Source organism: Dermacentor silvarum, chromosome 4 (genome assembly GCF_013339745.2).
Source record: "Dermacentor silvarum isolate Dsil-2018 chromosome 4, BIME_Dsil_1.4, whole genome shotgun sequence".
Taxonomy (NCBI): Eukaryota; Metazoa; Arthropoda; class Arachnida; order Ixodida; family Ixodidae; genus Dermacentor; species Dermacentor silvarum.
The window spans coordinates 75,632,149-75,648,587 of record NC_051157.2 but is presented as its reverse complement, the minus strand read 5'-3'; the positions used below and the strand labels follow the sequence as shown (position 1 = coordinate 75,648,587).

The following is a 16,439-nucleotide window of genomic DNA, read 5'->3' as shown; positions in this document are numbered from 1 at the left end:
TCAAAAATACGTTGATAATCTAAACTGACTCAGTGTTTGTTTTGTTTCCCCGTTAAGCGCATGCGTTAAAGCTTCTTAGATGGCAAAAAAAAAATAATCGGGAGTTCTCTACTACGGCGTTCCTCATAATGAGACCGGGGTTTTAGCACGTAACACCCGAGAATATTTTTTTACACGCCAATTTCATTCGTGCTCGTCTTACATTTGTGGCAGAGCTGTGGAACCTTGTCGTGCTTTTATATATATATATATATTTTCTTTTTTCTCGTGTTCTGGAGTGGGTGTTTAGCCATAGTGCCGGATATTCCTGTTTCAGCGTCACGCCTTTCGTTGTGACTTGTTAACCTTATCAAAAAAAAAAAAAAAGTCGGTACTCGACACCGCCTGCATTCTCTTCCACCGCTCCAACCGTTAGAACGACCGCCGCCGATTCTCCTCATCCGGCGTGACGTTGTTTCCGAATGAAACGCGTCCTCGCCCCCACGAGCCCGATCACGTGAACAGGCGCTCCTCTCCGCGTGGGCGCCGCGTGATTAGCAGCTGCTGCGCACGTGATTGCAGAAGCGAACGAGCCTTCTCCATCGAACGTGTCAGCAGCAGAGAGAGAGCAAAGGGCCGTTGCGGCGGCGCAGCCGACGCAAGCAGTCTCCGTCCTGTCGTACTAAAGGACAGAGTCGGAAAAAAAAAAAAAAAAAATCATCGCAGCCGTGAGTGTCGGGAGGAGGGAGGTGAGCGCGTTCGCCATGGCTGTTGCGCGCGGCGGTCGACGACGGACATTTCCCATTCCCCCAGCGCGCCACTCCGACGAGCGCAAATGGAGAGCGCTCAGATGCTGTTCGTTTGAAAGAGAGCGAAAGAAGAAGTAAACCGGCGCGAGGCAATGATGGAGCGCCAGCAGTGGGGGAGGCGGAGAGCGCGGAGGGAGGGTGAGGAAGAATAACAGGCCAGTTTTTCAGCAATGCAAATGTTGTATGAGCGCGCTTCGTGAATTATCGAGGCTCCCCGCCGTGGTTGCCTAGCAACCGCCGCGCCCTGTTTAGGGCTCGCCGCCCTTCGGCTCTGTCTCCCCCTCATGCGTCCTGTCCTGATCTCTCTCTCTCTCGCTCCTTGCACGTCGCCCCTATTGCGCGCGTCAGCCGTTCTCTTCCTGCGTAGCTTTTTTCTCCTCGCGTGTGTTTCGACGGCGCACTGCTTTCCCAGCCTCTATTTCGTCGTTCTTCCTCGCCCCGTTTCATTTTTCTTTTGCTCCCACACCATTCGCGGAATAACGTTTTATCTTGTAACGCGTAGCCTTTTCTTATTTTTCGTCTGCTGATGCGTTTCCTGGCGGTGTCGGTCGTTGTAATTTCTGAAACACTCGTTCTAGAAAACCGGATGCCGTCTCGTCGCGTTCCAGTAGGGGACCAGCGCTGCTCAGTCGAGCGGAAAAGAGCGATGTATTCCCGCATTTGTGACCTCATTAGCGTCACGCGTCCGTTATCTTATCGCTGTCATCCAATCTGTGTTGCGGCTACACGCGTGAGAATGTTCGGAGGTCGGCTCACCTAAACGGCTGTGTATCGGTTCTCTAACGTTATCTTATCAGTCACGAGTATGCTGGGTGTTCGTGTGCCGTTTAGTGGTACAGTTTAGCAAACGTGGTTTTAGTGATAAGAGTAAATGCTGTAGTGTTATCTAATCTAATTGTCATTTGATAATCTCAAATGAAAGCAGAAATATTCAGTGATAAGATGCGAACCATCTTGTGGTATGACGATTGCTGTTGTGATTATCGGTAGATAGTTTGGGTAATCATCTCTAATGATCTATTAAGCTTGTTCACCTTATGTCGCAAGGTTCACGAAAAAATAAACGCCGAACGGCGCAGTACTTGGCGATCTTATCTTAGCAGCTGGTGTTGGCGACTTGCGTGCGCGGCGGGAAAAAAAAAAAAAAAAAACCCAGCGGCGCCGGCCTCCCCGCATCCCGACGTGTTGTAGTCGGGCATGGCGCCAGAGCGGCGGCGGCGCATGGGGCGAGATGAGGTCACGCGCCGGTGCCTGTACGCGGTCTTGAGTCACGCTTCGTGAAGCGCCCTCTCACCCACCTCACATATTAACCTCCTCACCCCGTTGCCGTGGCAACACCCAAATGGAACCTGTTCGTTCTCCCCCTCCGCTCCCTCGTGCGCTCGAACTATCGGGCTCTTGTGGCTTCCTGCTGACGCAGAACTCTGTTGGAAACTCAGACGATGCATTTGCTTGCTTCTGTGTTATTTGCTGGCTCCCGGTACCGGGCGACCGTGCCTGGTTGCCATGGTTACCGCCTGCCTGGCGTTGGAATGGGGACTGCGAAGGACTTAGCGCGCTGTTTGGCACACGTTCGTGGAGGGTAGACGGCCGCCATGTTGTCCTTTTTTTTAGTCTGGGTTTCCTTGCTGTGTCTACCGCCCGCTCGCTTGCCCTTTCTTGTTGCTTCCTAACAAACCAGCTTTTTATCATAGGGCAACGACCAGTACAGCATGGAGGACCTTTTGTTGGCGCGTGCGTTTCGGAACCGGCAGCCTTTGTTTGAACACCCGCTGACAAAAGGTCTTTCCAGAGGCAGCCGGTCGTTCTGAAGTGCTCGTGAGTTTCTTGTCCTTGGGAACGATCGTGCGGCTTATTTGTTTTAGCTGTGCACCTGGCGACATCTAGCGTATATCCATGAACACAACTAATGTGCCTACGGCCACGTGGCGTGGAACTGCCCATCACATCAATCTAAATTTTTCCTGTTTTCTTTAGCCCTTGAAGTGTGACAATGGGTGTGTCTGTAGTGATTAAACGTACTTTTCCGTTTAAAGCAACAATTCAATTATACTTTGCTGATTGGCCTATGTTCGGTCTTTAACAAACACTGTATTGTCACTTGTCTCCTAGGCAGACAATGCCTTCAGAAGACTTTATTAAAATTGAAGATGTTTCGTGTTGATTTCCTGTCGAAGCGACTGTCTTCTGTTGAATCAGCAGCTTTCCACGAAGTGACAGCGTTTATGAAGGAGAAACATTATTGCCATTTATACGTGCCTTGTTTGTTCTCGAGGGGAAAGATTCGATTTGCTTGCTCAATGCTCATGAATATGTGGCTGCTCATTTCGTGTGCTTGCGAAGTCATGCTCCGACTCATGCCTTCCGATAGGGACTCAACGCGTCATCACGCCTTTTGGCGCGCGGGAAAAGGTGGGAATTAAGCGCGATTCTCGTTCGTTGATTCAGAAGTATTCAGAATGGCAATGGGCTCATTTGGCACAAACAGTCAAGTTTTTCTGCAAGCAATCGGCGAGCGGTTGCGTCATACGAGATGGGGGGAGAAGCGCGGCTGATGGATATCAACGAACAGCATTACCAGCAGCCGCAGAACGAAGGTGCGTAGTTTCGAGGGGAGAAGAGTTCGGTGTCGGGTGGCTTTTTTACGATCTGTGCGTGTGTGGCGTTGCTAGGCGACCATCGATGCGTGTTTGGGTTGCTTCGAGCCAGCTGTGCGCTTCTTCTATCAGTAGGAGGCATGCGCATACTTTGCTGCGGACGGGGTTGTCAGAGGTGGAGGAGAGTGAGTGAGTGGCGGGGGCGAAGCTTAGCTGGAGCTCATCAGCGTGGTTGCTAGGCGACCGGCTTCGCCCCATAGCTCTTTTGCTGCGGCGGCTCCTCTTGCTATTTCGGCGTTTATTTTTGTAGCATGCCGGGGCGCCGTTCAATGTGCGCTGTGTGCAGTTCAGGGCGGGTTCGTTACGACGAAAGCCCGGGAGCCGCTATCGCACTATGCTTCTTTTTCTGAGGGGTCTGGTGCCTACTCTTATTATTTTTTTGTTTTTCCTTCTTGGTGCTTTTGCTCCACGACTGAAAGAGAAGGGGGGACGCGTTGCTTTCAAATAGTTTGGCTTCGCTTGGCCATGCGCCAACAGAACCGGTTCCCTTTCTCCGTCGCCCTATCCGCTTCACTCCAACGACTATTCGCGGAACAGGTGGCCGCGTGTCTGGAGGGGGGGGGGGGGGGGAGAGGCAGGATTGCTTTTTTACGTGCCCGTATTTTCTGTCCCCTTGCATCCTCGTCTGCAGCAGCTCTGGTGGGGGCTGATGTTCCCAGTCGCTGCATTCAGCTTTTCCTTCCCCTGCGGCGCTGCGCCTTGCTTGCTCACCAAAGCCACCTTGGTTGTACTTTTATTTTTTATATTTTCCAGGTTGATTATTTTTTTTCCTGAGTTCACTTCCCACTCCCATCTTGGGAAGAGGGCGCTTAGCCTCGCTGCGCAGTCTCTCGTTCTCTCCCCTTCTCTTTTAAATTACTGCACTGCTTCTTCGCGCCGCTCTTGCTGGTGGCGCCCGCCTTTCTTCTTTGACGTGGCCGGCACACTTGGAGGCCACGCCTGCTGCGTAGCTGCAGCGCGCTTGTCGTCTGTCGGGAAAGGATGGCGCGCATGCTTCTGTTGGCATTTTTCTTTATCTCGACGCTCCTCTCCGTATTGTGCGGCCTTGGTGCAGCCGCATCACTGGTGGTCTTGATATGAGTTTTGATGATAGACTGCCCCCCGCCCCACTCCGCCCCCTCCAATCCCGCTTGGTTCGCTTCTCAGTGCGCTAACATGCGGAATCTGGGCCTCCGGGGAAGGTCAGATCGCGTCCGGGCAATAGTAGCATGGGCAATACTAACTTGTTAGCATGTTTTAGTGATAATGCTGCATGCGCTGGTTTACTTATTAAATTTTTTTAGGACAGCACTGTCTAAGCGACTGGTGTTTGGCACGGGATTGCGCCGTTTCGCGTGTGAAGGGCAGCTTTGAATGCAATTAGAATGACGTGTGACTGCTACCGTTGCGTAAGTTTGTTGTTTAGATAGGCTTAGCTCTTTTCTAAGCCTAAACGCTTTCATTGCCTCATTCACCACGCACTTTCGTCACTTTTTCTTTTCTCTGGCGACAAATATGACCTTTGTTTATCGCGCCCGTAATTATGCGCGCGGCCTATGTAGTGAACTGCACGCACGCACGTTGTGGTACTAAACTCCATTTCACGCATAGCAGGCAACGCTGCGGAAGCTACGCAAGTAGTCCGGCCATATAAGTATCACTCCGCGCGTTTCGTAATGCACTAGTCCCAAGGAGGATATGTATCCTCCTTGACTAGTCCTTGATCTGCAACGTTTTCCACTAAATAAATGCTTTATATATTACAACTACAACTTGAGGACGCATGCTAATGTCAAATTATATATTACTTGTGCATATTTCTACAGTGTTTGTGCTTCTGGTAGGCGCGTACCACGTTTTGGGTGCGAGCGCAAATATGCATTCTGGCCGCAGGTCGCAGAAACATGTTACTCTGCTCGTTTGGGGGTAAATATGTTTAGATGACAGACGTCTTTTATGTTATAAATACGTCATAGTTTGCTATCTTAAAGTACAAGAGCAAATTTTACATTGAGTTACATGACGCGTGCGTACTTAATATTCTTTCTTATGCGACGCACTACTTTTTTTGGTCGCGGATGCGAACCGCGAGAGAAGTCTCTCCAGTTTTCGTAGCGTTGCCCGCTATGCATGAGACGAAGTATAGATCTTAGCTTGAACGACGCACGAGAACGGGGGCGCGCCGAAAAATGTAACGGCCTTAATCTTCCCGCATTTAATAGTTCACAACACTTTTTGCGACGTCGCTTGCCAGCTGCAAGCAGTGATTTGCGGTCGTACCATTTGCGGGAGCCGTGTTTTGTCACGATTGTTTTCCTTCCGTTCTGTTCCTTTCCTGTCAACGGCCGTCGCGCCGCGTGGCCATTTGCGGTGACAGCAGCCGTGCGCGTTCGGGTGGCGAAGTGCGAAGAGATTGTGCCTGGAAGAAAATGAACTCATATTTGGAATATCACAGAAATTTTGTTAATGGTTTTGGAGGTACTTAGATAAACAGACGATTTTCCTTTACTTTGGGATAATGACATGTGTTACCTTGCCATAGTGGGGAATTTGTCATCTAAATTTTCTTCGTACCCTGACACATGTATCTCTATGACCCTTCTGCACCAGTCATCTAGGCTCGTCTATTACCGAGGTCACACGGCTAGGTACTTTAAATCGCGATCGGCCCCTATCCGGATCAATTTTGTCGATTGCTACTGGCTCTCAGCGCAAGCTGCTGATGGGAGTCAATTACCAACCAGAAATTCTTCCGATCAGGCTTGATCGAAAATGCCCCATGTGAAAGGGATCTTATTCCGGTGTCACATGGCCACTTCCGATCGAGCTCGATCCGGATCGAAAATCTCGACCGCGATATGGCTCCCTCTAGCGGCTTGCTCAAAGGAGCCAATCGCGGTCGAGATTTTCGATCGCGATCGCACGTGCGCCGTGTGTGACACTCGTATTATACATGTTATACTCCTGTCCACGGTGCAAGAAGAACAGGTGATCCGACGGAAGCGCGCGGCGTGCCTCACTAATGTTGGGATGCCGCTAGGTGGCGCACGCGACTAGGAGGCTGACAGGGACCTTAGGAGGCTGGGCGTCGGGGGCATAGGGGCCGGGGCAAACATACCCTGAGCGCGCGCGTTTCAGCTGTTTCAGCCTGCGTATTTCATAGCGCCTGTTAGTGTTAACGCTCTCATATTGAGGCTATCATCTTAATTTCCCAAAAGCTTAAAGAGTTATTTGAGAGTGTCGCTAGGCTTGCTGCATTTTTAAATCAAAAGTGTATACTTCGCTCAAAGCGGTGCTAACAGTCGGCATTTTTGTTGGAGCAGCTGACAATTTATTTTGCAAGTTACGTTTAGATGACGAGTTGCTATCTGTCGTCACTATATGCTGCGTCCCCGTTTTCATTTATCATGCGAAAACAGTGCGTAGGGGAGTACCGCGTGCAATGTGCGTAGGGGAGCACCGCGTACAATGTCTTCCTGAGTGTATATATAAGCGCTTTCGCGTAATGCGGTGAACTGTGCTATCATTGTTCTGTAGACTCAAACGAAAATTTAGTTTGCGCGTTTCCCATACAGGCTCCGTGCATAGTATTGGGTCCATAAAGCACCAATTTAAAGGCTGCTTGTTTCTTATGAAGCATGCGGCACCTTGCATCATGCTACTTAATAAAATATTCATCATAGAAGACGCCGATCGTTTTTCTTGCTTTTTTTATCCAAAATTACGAGGCAGCAGAAAAACAAATGAAAGCAACTTGCAAACCAACAGAAAGGGAAGTCCATCGATGTAGAATATGCATACCATGTGACATTATTCCTGGCGAGACGGATTTTCAAAGAGCGTGTTGAAGTTGATGTCGTAGGTGTTACCGTCATGTGATGGTGCGCTGAAGTCCTGAATTTTGTGAGGTCTTGTAGACTGCTGAGCTGCTATGGCTAACGTTTCCTTGTCCACACGAGAAGTATCTTGAGCTCTTGTCTCTTGCATCACATATACATTTGCCTGCGGTTCTTGTAGTTCACTGCCTTGATGTTTTGATTTGCGCTTGCCGTCAGCTGGAGTCTGTTCTGTGTTGGCTTCGCTATTATGGTTCTGGCCGTCTTTTGTTGGCACGCCAGTTGCTAGCTCCAGTAACTCGTGATTCACTACATTTGGCTTTCTGTTTCTTCTTTTTCGCTTGTGCTTTCTGCCTATTGCTATTTCTTTCGGGAGCGCTTCGCAGGCGTAAGTTGTCACGGAACACAGTTCTTTGAAAGTGTAGTGTAAAGTAGCCGGAAAATGAGTCGGCACAGCATCTCTAGCTAGATAAGCTCTTCGGGTCGTGCTGGCTAAAACAGCTCCGTTGTCCATTGCCGTCCATGTTTTTGACACGTACATTGGGTCGAAGTGCTTTTCGCATACGTAGTCCCCTGGTCGCAGGACTCGGTCTTCACGTTGTATGGCATCCCGCCATGCTTGCAGTCGACTCGTCTCTTTAGGGACACTGTACATACATACTTTGTCTTTGCACGAGTCATATCCACTCTTGCAGTTTGGAACGAAACACTTTATGCCCATAGTCCGGCTCGATCCGTCTCCGCCAGGCAACGTCGCCTCTCAAACGGCAAATCTCTCTTCTTCCCTTTCTTGCGATTCAATGTATTCGTCCTTTTCCATTATTTATACCACGGGAATACTTTATTAAGCGCTTACCGAGAACAAGGGTGACTGATTTCTCTACGGTAAAGCAAACGTTGCAAAATATTAAGAAAAGATAACTTATCGTCTGCCCGCACCACTTTTCTGCGACTGCTTCCAGGCATTGTCAAACGCCGTCTGCTAGATCGAGCGACGTGACCGCAATGTCGGAGACATTATCGTCTGTTTCGGCGCCTGAGGGATTTCAATTAGTATAGTGGCACACAGAAACAGTAAAAAAAATTGTTTTAATTATTTAAAACGCGCTTTACGTACAGTTACAATTATTTACACGTTCGAATTTCCCGCTTTTTCAGCCTCCTAACGTGTGCTGCCGTGCAGCGGTGCAGACGTGAAACTCCACCATTAGTGAGACGCGTTGTGCATCAGCGGCCGCCGTGTCGTCGGATGACTTGTTCTTCTTACACCGTACTCCACTCACATGGGGTACTTTCGATCGTGATCGAGCCCGTACAGGAACGAGTTGCTCGATCGCAGTTGACTCTTTTGCGTAGGCTGCGGAAGAGAACCAATCACGATCCAGAAATTTGATCGTGATCAAAGGTGCCCAATGTGACCAGTATAAACCTCCCCACTGCACTCAGATCTCTGTACTTGCCTCATCTACTTAGTGCTCAAGAAATTATATTTAAATTATGTTCAATCATTCACTCACTGGCTTGCATAAAACAGTGGCAAATATTGTCTACATTGAAAAACATTTTCTTGTAGCATTTAAAGCCATGAGACAATGATGCTGTCTGTGTTTGCTTCATGCAACGTGAGGCAAGAAAGTAACTTTCAGGTGCTCCCAACCTGTCCACCAGTATTTGTTACACTTTTCATGAGAAACCATTCATTGATCATTTTCCAACGAAAATGTTTCCAAGCACAAGACCCAGAACATTGATGAAGGCGACACTACAGGCAGAGCTTTGTGTGGGAAGTCTGATATTGATATATTAATAACCAGTTACATTGAGATCAGATGTGTTTGCTTCATGCAACGTGAGGCAAGAAAGTAATTTTCAGGTGCTCCCAACCTGTCCACCAGTATTTGTTACACTTTTTATGAGAAACCATTCATTGATCATTTTCCAACGAAAATGTTTCCAAGCACAAGACCCAGAACATTGATGAAGGCGACACTACAGGCAGAGCTTCGTGTGGGAAGTCTGATATTGATATATTAATAACCAGTTACATTGAGACCAGACAAACTTTAGCTTGATTAGCAGCAAGATTATCAGATTTTTATGCTTTAATGTTCAATGACATGGTGAAGTTCCTAGATCTGTAATGGCAAGAGTAAATAAAGGTTATAAAAATATTTAATTTTCACCAGTGTGTCACGCAGTTTTTGCTTCATGCTAAGGAGATTGTCTGACAAGCTCCCTAGCATGAGACAAGCTGCTTCCTGAGCAGGTTTTGGCTAGCATAAGTATGTACAGTTTGCACTTCTATTCACTGAAGACATGAGTTTTTCTGGTAGTTGTTTTTAGCACCGCTGTGGTAACAAATAAGAGCAGTCAAGCACTCAGCTGAAAGCGCTGTTTGTTTGCTAAAAGATCTGAACAAGGTACTTGAAGACTAAATACGAGACTAAATAAATATAGCATCTGTGTTATGCACTGTAAATGTAGGTTGTTCCTTTTCAGTAGCGTCAACATTTTCTCTTTCACACAGCCATTTGCTCATCTTTCTCTCCCTTTTCCTGGCCTAATGCTTCCCCTTTGGTGTCTTGTCACCACTAACTTACTCCGTTTGCGCCTTCAACCCTGGATCTTCATTTTTAATCTGTGCTTTTTCCTTGAACTTTGTATGCTGTATTTGCCACCCAGGCATTTTGGAATGTATAGAACAAAAAAATAAAGCAAACACTTAAACTGCTTGCTCACAAAGTGAAAGCTACAGTAATACTAGCCATTTATCATGTTGCATTGTTATCTTGGCCAACAAAACGCAGCGGAAAGTTGGTGCGCAAAGTTTCACTGGTGCAATACTTGTGATTGAGTTCAAAGAAATGTACTCCTGTGCATTTAAAAAATAACCAATGTCCAACTGTCTACTGCCATTAGTAGCCAGGTGGCCTTTATCTCTCTTTCATTTATTGTTTTCTTGTTTGTGTGTGTGAGGGAGAGAGTGATACGGTGCATATAGAAACAAGGTGGTAGACCTAGCTTGTTGAAGGTCTCCTGTATAATCTCATCATGGGCGGAGCTCCTTACTGACTCTGTTGTTAAGTTCACCACAATGTGCATTCATCTTCAGGTCATAAAGGGCCCAGTAAAAGTCTGTCCGTTATGTCAAGCTCATGCATTTGCATCCTTTTGTTTGTTTTCTGCAGTCCGGTGCGCAGAGTGCCAGCAGGAGATCTCCAGTCAGGACGTGATCAGTCACCTATTCCTGATGGAGCACCTGGCTAGCAACAGCGAAGCCAAGACGGGTGAGGCAACCCGGACGCACACGTGCACAAGCTGCGAGGACAGTGCGGCTGCCTCTGGCTTCTGCGTCGACTGCCAGGACTGGCTGTGCCAGGCCTGCATCGACGCCCATCAGCGCGTGCGTGTCACCAAGGACCACAGCATCCGCGCCAAGGATGAACTGGAGGGTGACAAGCCCGCTGCGCTCGGTCAGAAGTACATGTTCTGCGAGAACCACAAGCAGGTTAGTGACCTCCAGGTCTACATTTCCCCAAACTATGTTTACTCTAAATCTTCGAAAAACTATTCTCCGTGATTCTTTGCACACTCTGTCAAGCAGTGGGAAAGGACAAACATGTTGTTTGTGCTTCGACCTATATGCCATCACATTCTTCTCATCACTTGTATGCAAAACCTAGGAATGGACAACCATTACCATCCCTTCCAACCTTGCGCTAACTTAGATGGGGCTTAGGTCGTGCAGGCTTGTGACTCTTGAGTATGTAGTCACTTTTGTTCAAATGGTTATATGTACAGCCATTGCTAGTCCCATCTTTTTCTTTCACAGCTCTCGGCTTTCTTCTAATTAAAGTGTCTCTCCTCCTTTCGTGTCCTTTCCAGCTGGTCCTGGATGGCCTAGTTTACATATACAAAAGTTAAGACTGTATCTCGCAGTGCAGTGGCACAAAAGCAGCATGTCTGCCTCCATATAAGAGTGCTACACATTTTCTGATTAACGGCACCACAGTGGTGAAAAAGTGGACACGGTCATGCATGCATTTATCTTGGTGCTTGCAGAAATAATAAAGCTGGCCATGAAATGAAGCTTGGGAACCACTGCACTTGACAATACGTTTCTATTCAATGTCTGATTGAAATTTCAGTGTCTCTGGCCCATGTCACAGTTATATTCACGTTAAGAATGCATAAGCAGTAAGTTGGGGCTCATCATTAGTGTGATAGGAGCAACAATGTATGAAAAGAAAGTGTGGAGATATAGCCGTGTGTACATATACAGGGTGTTTAAGCGAACACTTTCAAAAATTCTTAAAGGTTGCCTGTGGCAGATAGCACAATTCTAGTTCATGAGCTGATCTACTCGAAGAGGCGGATATTACTTGCACAACAAATTGAAATGCATAATTGAATAATTAACAAAAATTTATTAAGTATTTAACTAATTACCCGATGGCCCATATTGCAATTTACAAATTGTAGCTATGGAAATCGCAAGGCAGATCCACTTGGAACGAATGCACGGGAGGACACCAGTTTTGAAATATTAATTCCCGAACTTTGCAAAGAAATGCATTGGCGTTCCATTTAGTTTCTCAACAAAACATCGCTTTATGCACTAAGGCACAAAATTAACTGGAACACCAATGCATTTCTCTGCAAAGTTCGGGAATTAATATTTCAAAACTGCGAGATATTAATTCCCGAACTGCGAGAATTAATTCCAAGTAGGTCCGCCTTGCAGACTACACGGCTACAATTGGTACATTGCAATATGGGCCATCAGATAATTAGTTAAAAACTTAATTAGTGAATTTTTGTTGATTAGTCTATTATGCATTTCAGTTTTTTGTGCGAGTAATGTCTGCCTCTTTGAGTAGACCAGCTTATTAACTAGAATTGGGCTATCTGCCACAGGCAACCTTAAATAAATTTTGGAAGTGTTCGCTGAAACACCCTGTATGTGTGTGTTCATCATATACAAGCACACATGTGCACAGTCCATGGGCTAGGGATCAGGTACACTAAAATACTGTAAAATGGTTTGTCTCTGCAGTTAAAATCATGCAGTACGCCTAGTGTTGCATTTAAATGTGATTGCAGATGAAAGTTGAAAACTAGGTTTGCCGTGTCTATCCATCCTTCTGTCCATAAGCGGCCCATGCATTATGCCTGTGGGGGGCCATCTGTAGTCGTCATCATCAAGTTGACGTTATCATGTCATCATCAGGCCATCTCAACTTCACCCTTGCTATATGGCAAAGGAAAAGAAAACATTGCCTACCACTGCCACTGCATTGCTGGCTCAGTGGACAATCCACACCAACCTAGGTAATCCGTGATGCTGTACAGCCACGTTGGAAAGCATGGTTGATGTGTAGAGCCCTACCTTGGTAGCACAGTGTCCGGGAAAAGTTTGTGGTAGTGGAAATGCAAAGATGCATTTTTTTCGAGGCTTGCATGGTTTGCAGATTTCAGTCTCTATAGCACATTTGATGCAAACCGATGCCTGTAAGCGGTTTTGCTTTTTTATTGTTGTCATTGGTGCTCTATGTGCACGTTCATTGGCTGTTGGCACAACACACTCTTTGCTGAAAAGGTGCACTAATCATTGTTTATGGACATTTTCCTTTGGTTTCACTGTAGTTTCACTGTGGTGGCGCAGTGGCTGTGGTGTTTTGATACTGAGCATGAGTTTGCGGGTTCTGGTTTTGGTAGCAGCTGCCAGAATTTGATGAAGTGAAAGGCAAGAATTATTGTCTTATTTATGTGAGCATTAAATAGCCCCAGGTGGTCAAAATTAATCCAAAGCCCTCCACTGTGGATTCTCTCATAATCCATTGCTACTTTAGGACGTCAAAGCCACTCGATCGGTCAATCTTCCTGCACAATTTTTTCATGCTTCTCTGCCTGTTGTTTTTGTGCAGGAGCAATTAAAGCTGTACTGCGAGACATGCGACAAGCTGACGTGCCGTGACTGCCAGCTCCAGGAGCATAAAGATCACAAGTATCAGTTCATTTCATCAGCATGTGAGCAACAAAAAAACAACCTTAACGGCTTGCTGGCCAAGATCCATGAGAAGCAGTCATATATTGAGGGTGCCCGCAACCTGGTGAGCAAACGGCACCATGAGATCACCCAGCAAGAGCAGAAGGTTACCAGCGACATCAAAATGTTTGCTGTCAGGTGAGTTGTCGTCTTTTCTCGAACCTTCTGACAGGGTCATGGACTGCATTTTATAATGATTCATTTGGTTTTTAATTCCTTGTGGCTCAAGATTGGGTGCCACCAGGCCACTGTCGTCTCCAAGATAGGCCATTTGGCATAATATGACGAAAAAAATAGGTGTGGGAAATTAAGTATGTTGTTACAAAATATGGCCCCTAGTCATTAGGCCAACAGTGCTTAAAATTTTCATTGTTTGCAAACATTATCCACAGTAGTGGGCAAGATAGATGTAGTGAGTGGCCTGTGGTTATAATATATTACACCTGTTGAAGGCTCCAATTATATTCATTGCCAATGACTTTGTCTTCCCTTCTTGTGTGCATTGTGTTTTTGTTGTATTAATTTTCCTCATCAGGTAATGCAACTAGCCCAACAATTATGTCTTCTTAGTTATATGCATGTTTGCTTGTTGCATAGGAGTTTGCAAAATCTTGTGGGCAGCATCACCAGGTTGGTTAGGTAACCTTTCAAAGAAAATTTCTCATTAAAAAAAATTGTTTATGTTTAGCATGAAATTCCCTCATAGCAGGAGATTATTGAAGTTTTATGAGCCAGTGAAAGTGGGATGCATTTCTGATATTTTTATCTTTGTCTTCTAGTGCATTGAACACTCACAAAGTGCTGCTAAGAGCCAAGCAGATAGTGCATATCTGCAAAGCCAGCTCCCAGTTATGTGAGAAATGAAGCTTGAAATATACTTGTTAAAATGACCTGTTTGTAATTTTTGACAAAAAAGAGAAATTAGAAGAGAGCTGGCTATTTATGAGTAATGAGAACTTAATTTTTTTTCTTTGGTTGCCTTGGTTGGGCATTTATACTTTCAGGTTCATCACCGAAATAAACAAGCGAGGCAAGCTGCTGCTCCAGGAGCTCAATGACATCTGCAACAAGAAGAAGATGCAGCTTTCATCCAAAAATGAGGAGCTGATGGCTCTCTCGCTGAAACTGGCGCAGTGCCACAAGTTTGCAGAGGCCGCGATTAACCGTGGAAGCGATGTGGCACTCGTTTTTAGCAAGAAAACTATCTGCAATCAGGTAGGCAGCAAGGCCATCTAGCACAATTAGCACTGCTGGCATTTTTGTGGGGAGAATCATCTCTGGCTGTGAGAGACTGTACCATGAGGTTGCGTCTCAGAGGAGTTGAATTTTAAGAGAAGTGATTGTGAAATCTAATCTGTAAACATGTGATCAATTTTCCTGAGCAAATTAGTGGGTTACTTCTAGACTGCAGAGCTTTCAGTTTAGGAAGCAAGAAAGGAATTTGAGAGAATAAACTTTTTGATGATAAAAAACCTATGTATAGGTCTTCAGTGTGACAAGCTGTGAGAGATGGAAGTCTGGTGCGTTGGTTGTTAGTTTGGGGAGAGAGGCAGGGCTCGCTGACAAAGATGCTTTTCAAGCTTTAGTGAAAGGCTCCGGCGTTATTGCTTTTGCTGACAAAGACGCTTCAGCTGAAATTATGACAATTCCGCAGTATGATGTTCTGATGACTTTTGGCTTGTTCTGCCTTATACTTGAAAGCAATCCTTGTAATTTATAATTGTCATTGCAACCATGTGACAGTGATGATAAACTTTCAGAATGGGAAGTTCTCTAGGTTCAGGGCGGATGAGCTTTACAAACACATGCGGGCGTGGTTTCTACATCGCGTGGTGTGCTTCTTTGGGGCCCATCAGATGCGGACGGTGCTGAAGACTCGCTGCGAGATACCCAACCCACAGCATGTTGTGGACATCAAGTTCCTATATGAGGCCGACTTTCTCACAAACTACATTGGTGACCTGGGTTGCATCCTTGTGGACCAACAGCCCATCGTTGGCAACCCACCTTGGGCTGCCAAGCCACCGCTTGTTACAGCCGCAGCCCTCAACCAGCACCGAGCTGGGCCCCCTCCCGATGCAGTGTCTTCAGCACAACAGCAGCAGCAGCAACACCAGCAACAGCAGCACCAGCAACAGCAGGTGAGAAATTGCCTGCTTTTTGCTCAGCTTGTTTTTTTCTTGCATTGTAGTCATTATGGCACTTAAGTGTTCCGACATTTAGTGCTATGCATAAATCCTGACTTCATTTGCGGACCTTACTTCAACTGTGTAAAAATTCGGTCCATGTCTTGGTGTTCCCTCCGATGTCGAATGGGGCAAAACATTTTTACCTACTCTCTCCAGAGTGGCACTCAATTTTCACTGCTTTTCTTCAGTGGAACAGTAGCCACTTGCAGTGAGAAAAGTCTCCAAAACTTTAAAATGTTTATTGGTGAAGCTGAAAATCCCAACCAAAAGAGCATGGACATGGGAGAGGAGCAGAGTGCTTTGATCTTTCAGTGTATTTGCTTAGCAGAACCTTTATGCATGTCCTCAAAGTGAGTTCTCTTTTCATTTAGTTAACTATTACTAGTGTCTGCTCTTAATGGCACTTTGGCTTTCTGTTGAGTTTGATGTTCTGTTTGACTTTCCTTTGATTGTGTGTTTGTGTGTGTAACTAACACTGATGTCTAAACTTGTTGCAACTTGCTCATTCTTTCATTCCCACTAATGGAGCTATTTCCTCCTGATTGGTGGTGCAGCTTCTGCAGTTGTAGTGATTGCAAGAATACATAGAATATCTTAGAGGAATTATACTATTTATTTATTATACATCGTTAGGCCATATGGGCTCCGAGATTTCGAAATTATGCTTCTGGAAAGTGAAGGTGCAGTAGGGATTATGGTGGACTTGCTTACAAGGTGCATTACTTTTTGCATGAAAAGTAGAACACCTTGCAGTAGTATTGAACACTTCCTCATTCGTTGACTGCCACTTCATATTTCTCTCTTGCATCAGATTAGGGAACCTTTCTTATAGTTTGAAAATGAAAGAAGGTTGTTAGTGTACCATCCTTCCCACTCTCAAGAGTGATCACGGAAGCATATAACACAGCCGAATGTTTCTGTGTGGCAAGTCCAAGGAAATT

At 46.1% G+C, this 16,439-nt stretch overlaps 1 protein-coding gene across 13 annotated transcripts in view; it reads left to right on the top strand.

Moving 5' to 3' along the window:
• Positions 1-16,439, top strand: part of LOC119450260 (E3 ubiquitin-protein ligase TRIM33) — a 148,272-nt gene that overhangs the window by 84,365 nt on the left and 47,468 nt on the right. For all 13 annotated transcript variants that reach the window (XM_049665739.1, XM_049665738.1, XM_049665746.1 and 10 more), the window contains exons 2-5: positions 10,449-10,768; positions 13,188-13,447; positions 14,314-14,524; positions 15,166-15,450. In XM_049665739.1, the coding sequence (XP_049521696.1) occupies positions 10,449-10,768; positions 13,188-13,447; positions 14,314-14,524; positions 15,166-15,450 (1,076 nt within the window). The remainder of the gene's footprint in view (positions 1-10,448; positions 10,769-13,187; positions 13,448-14,313; positions 14,525-15,165; positions 15,451-16,439) is intronic.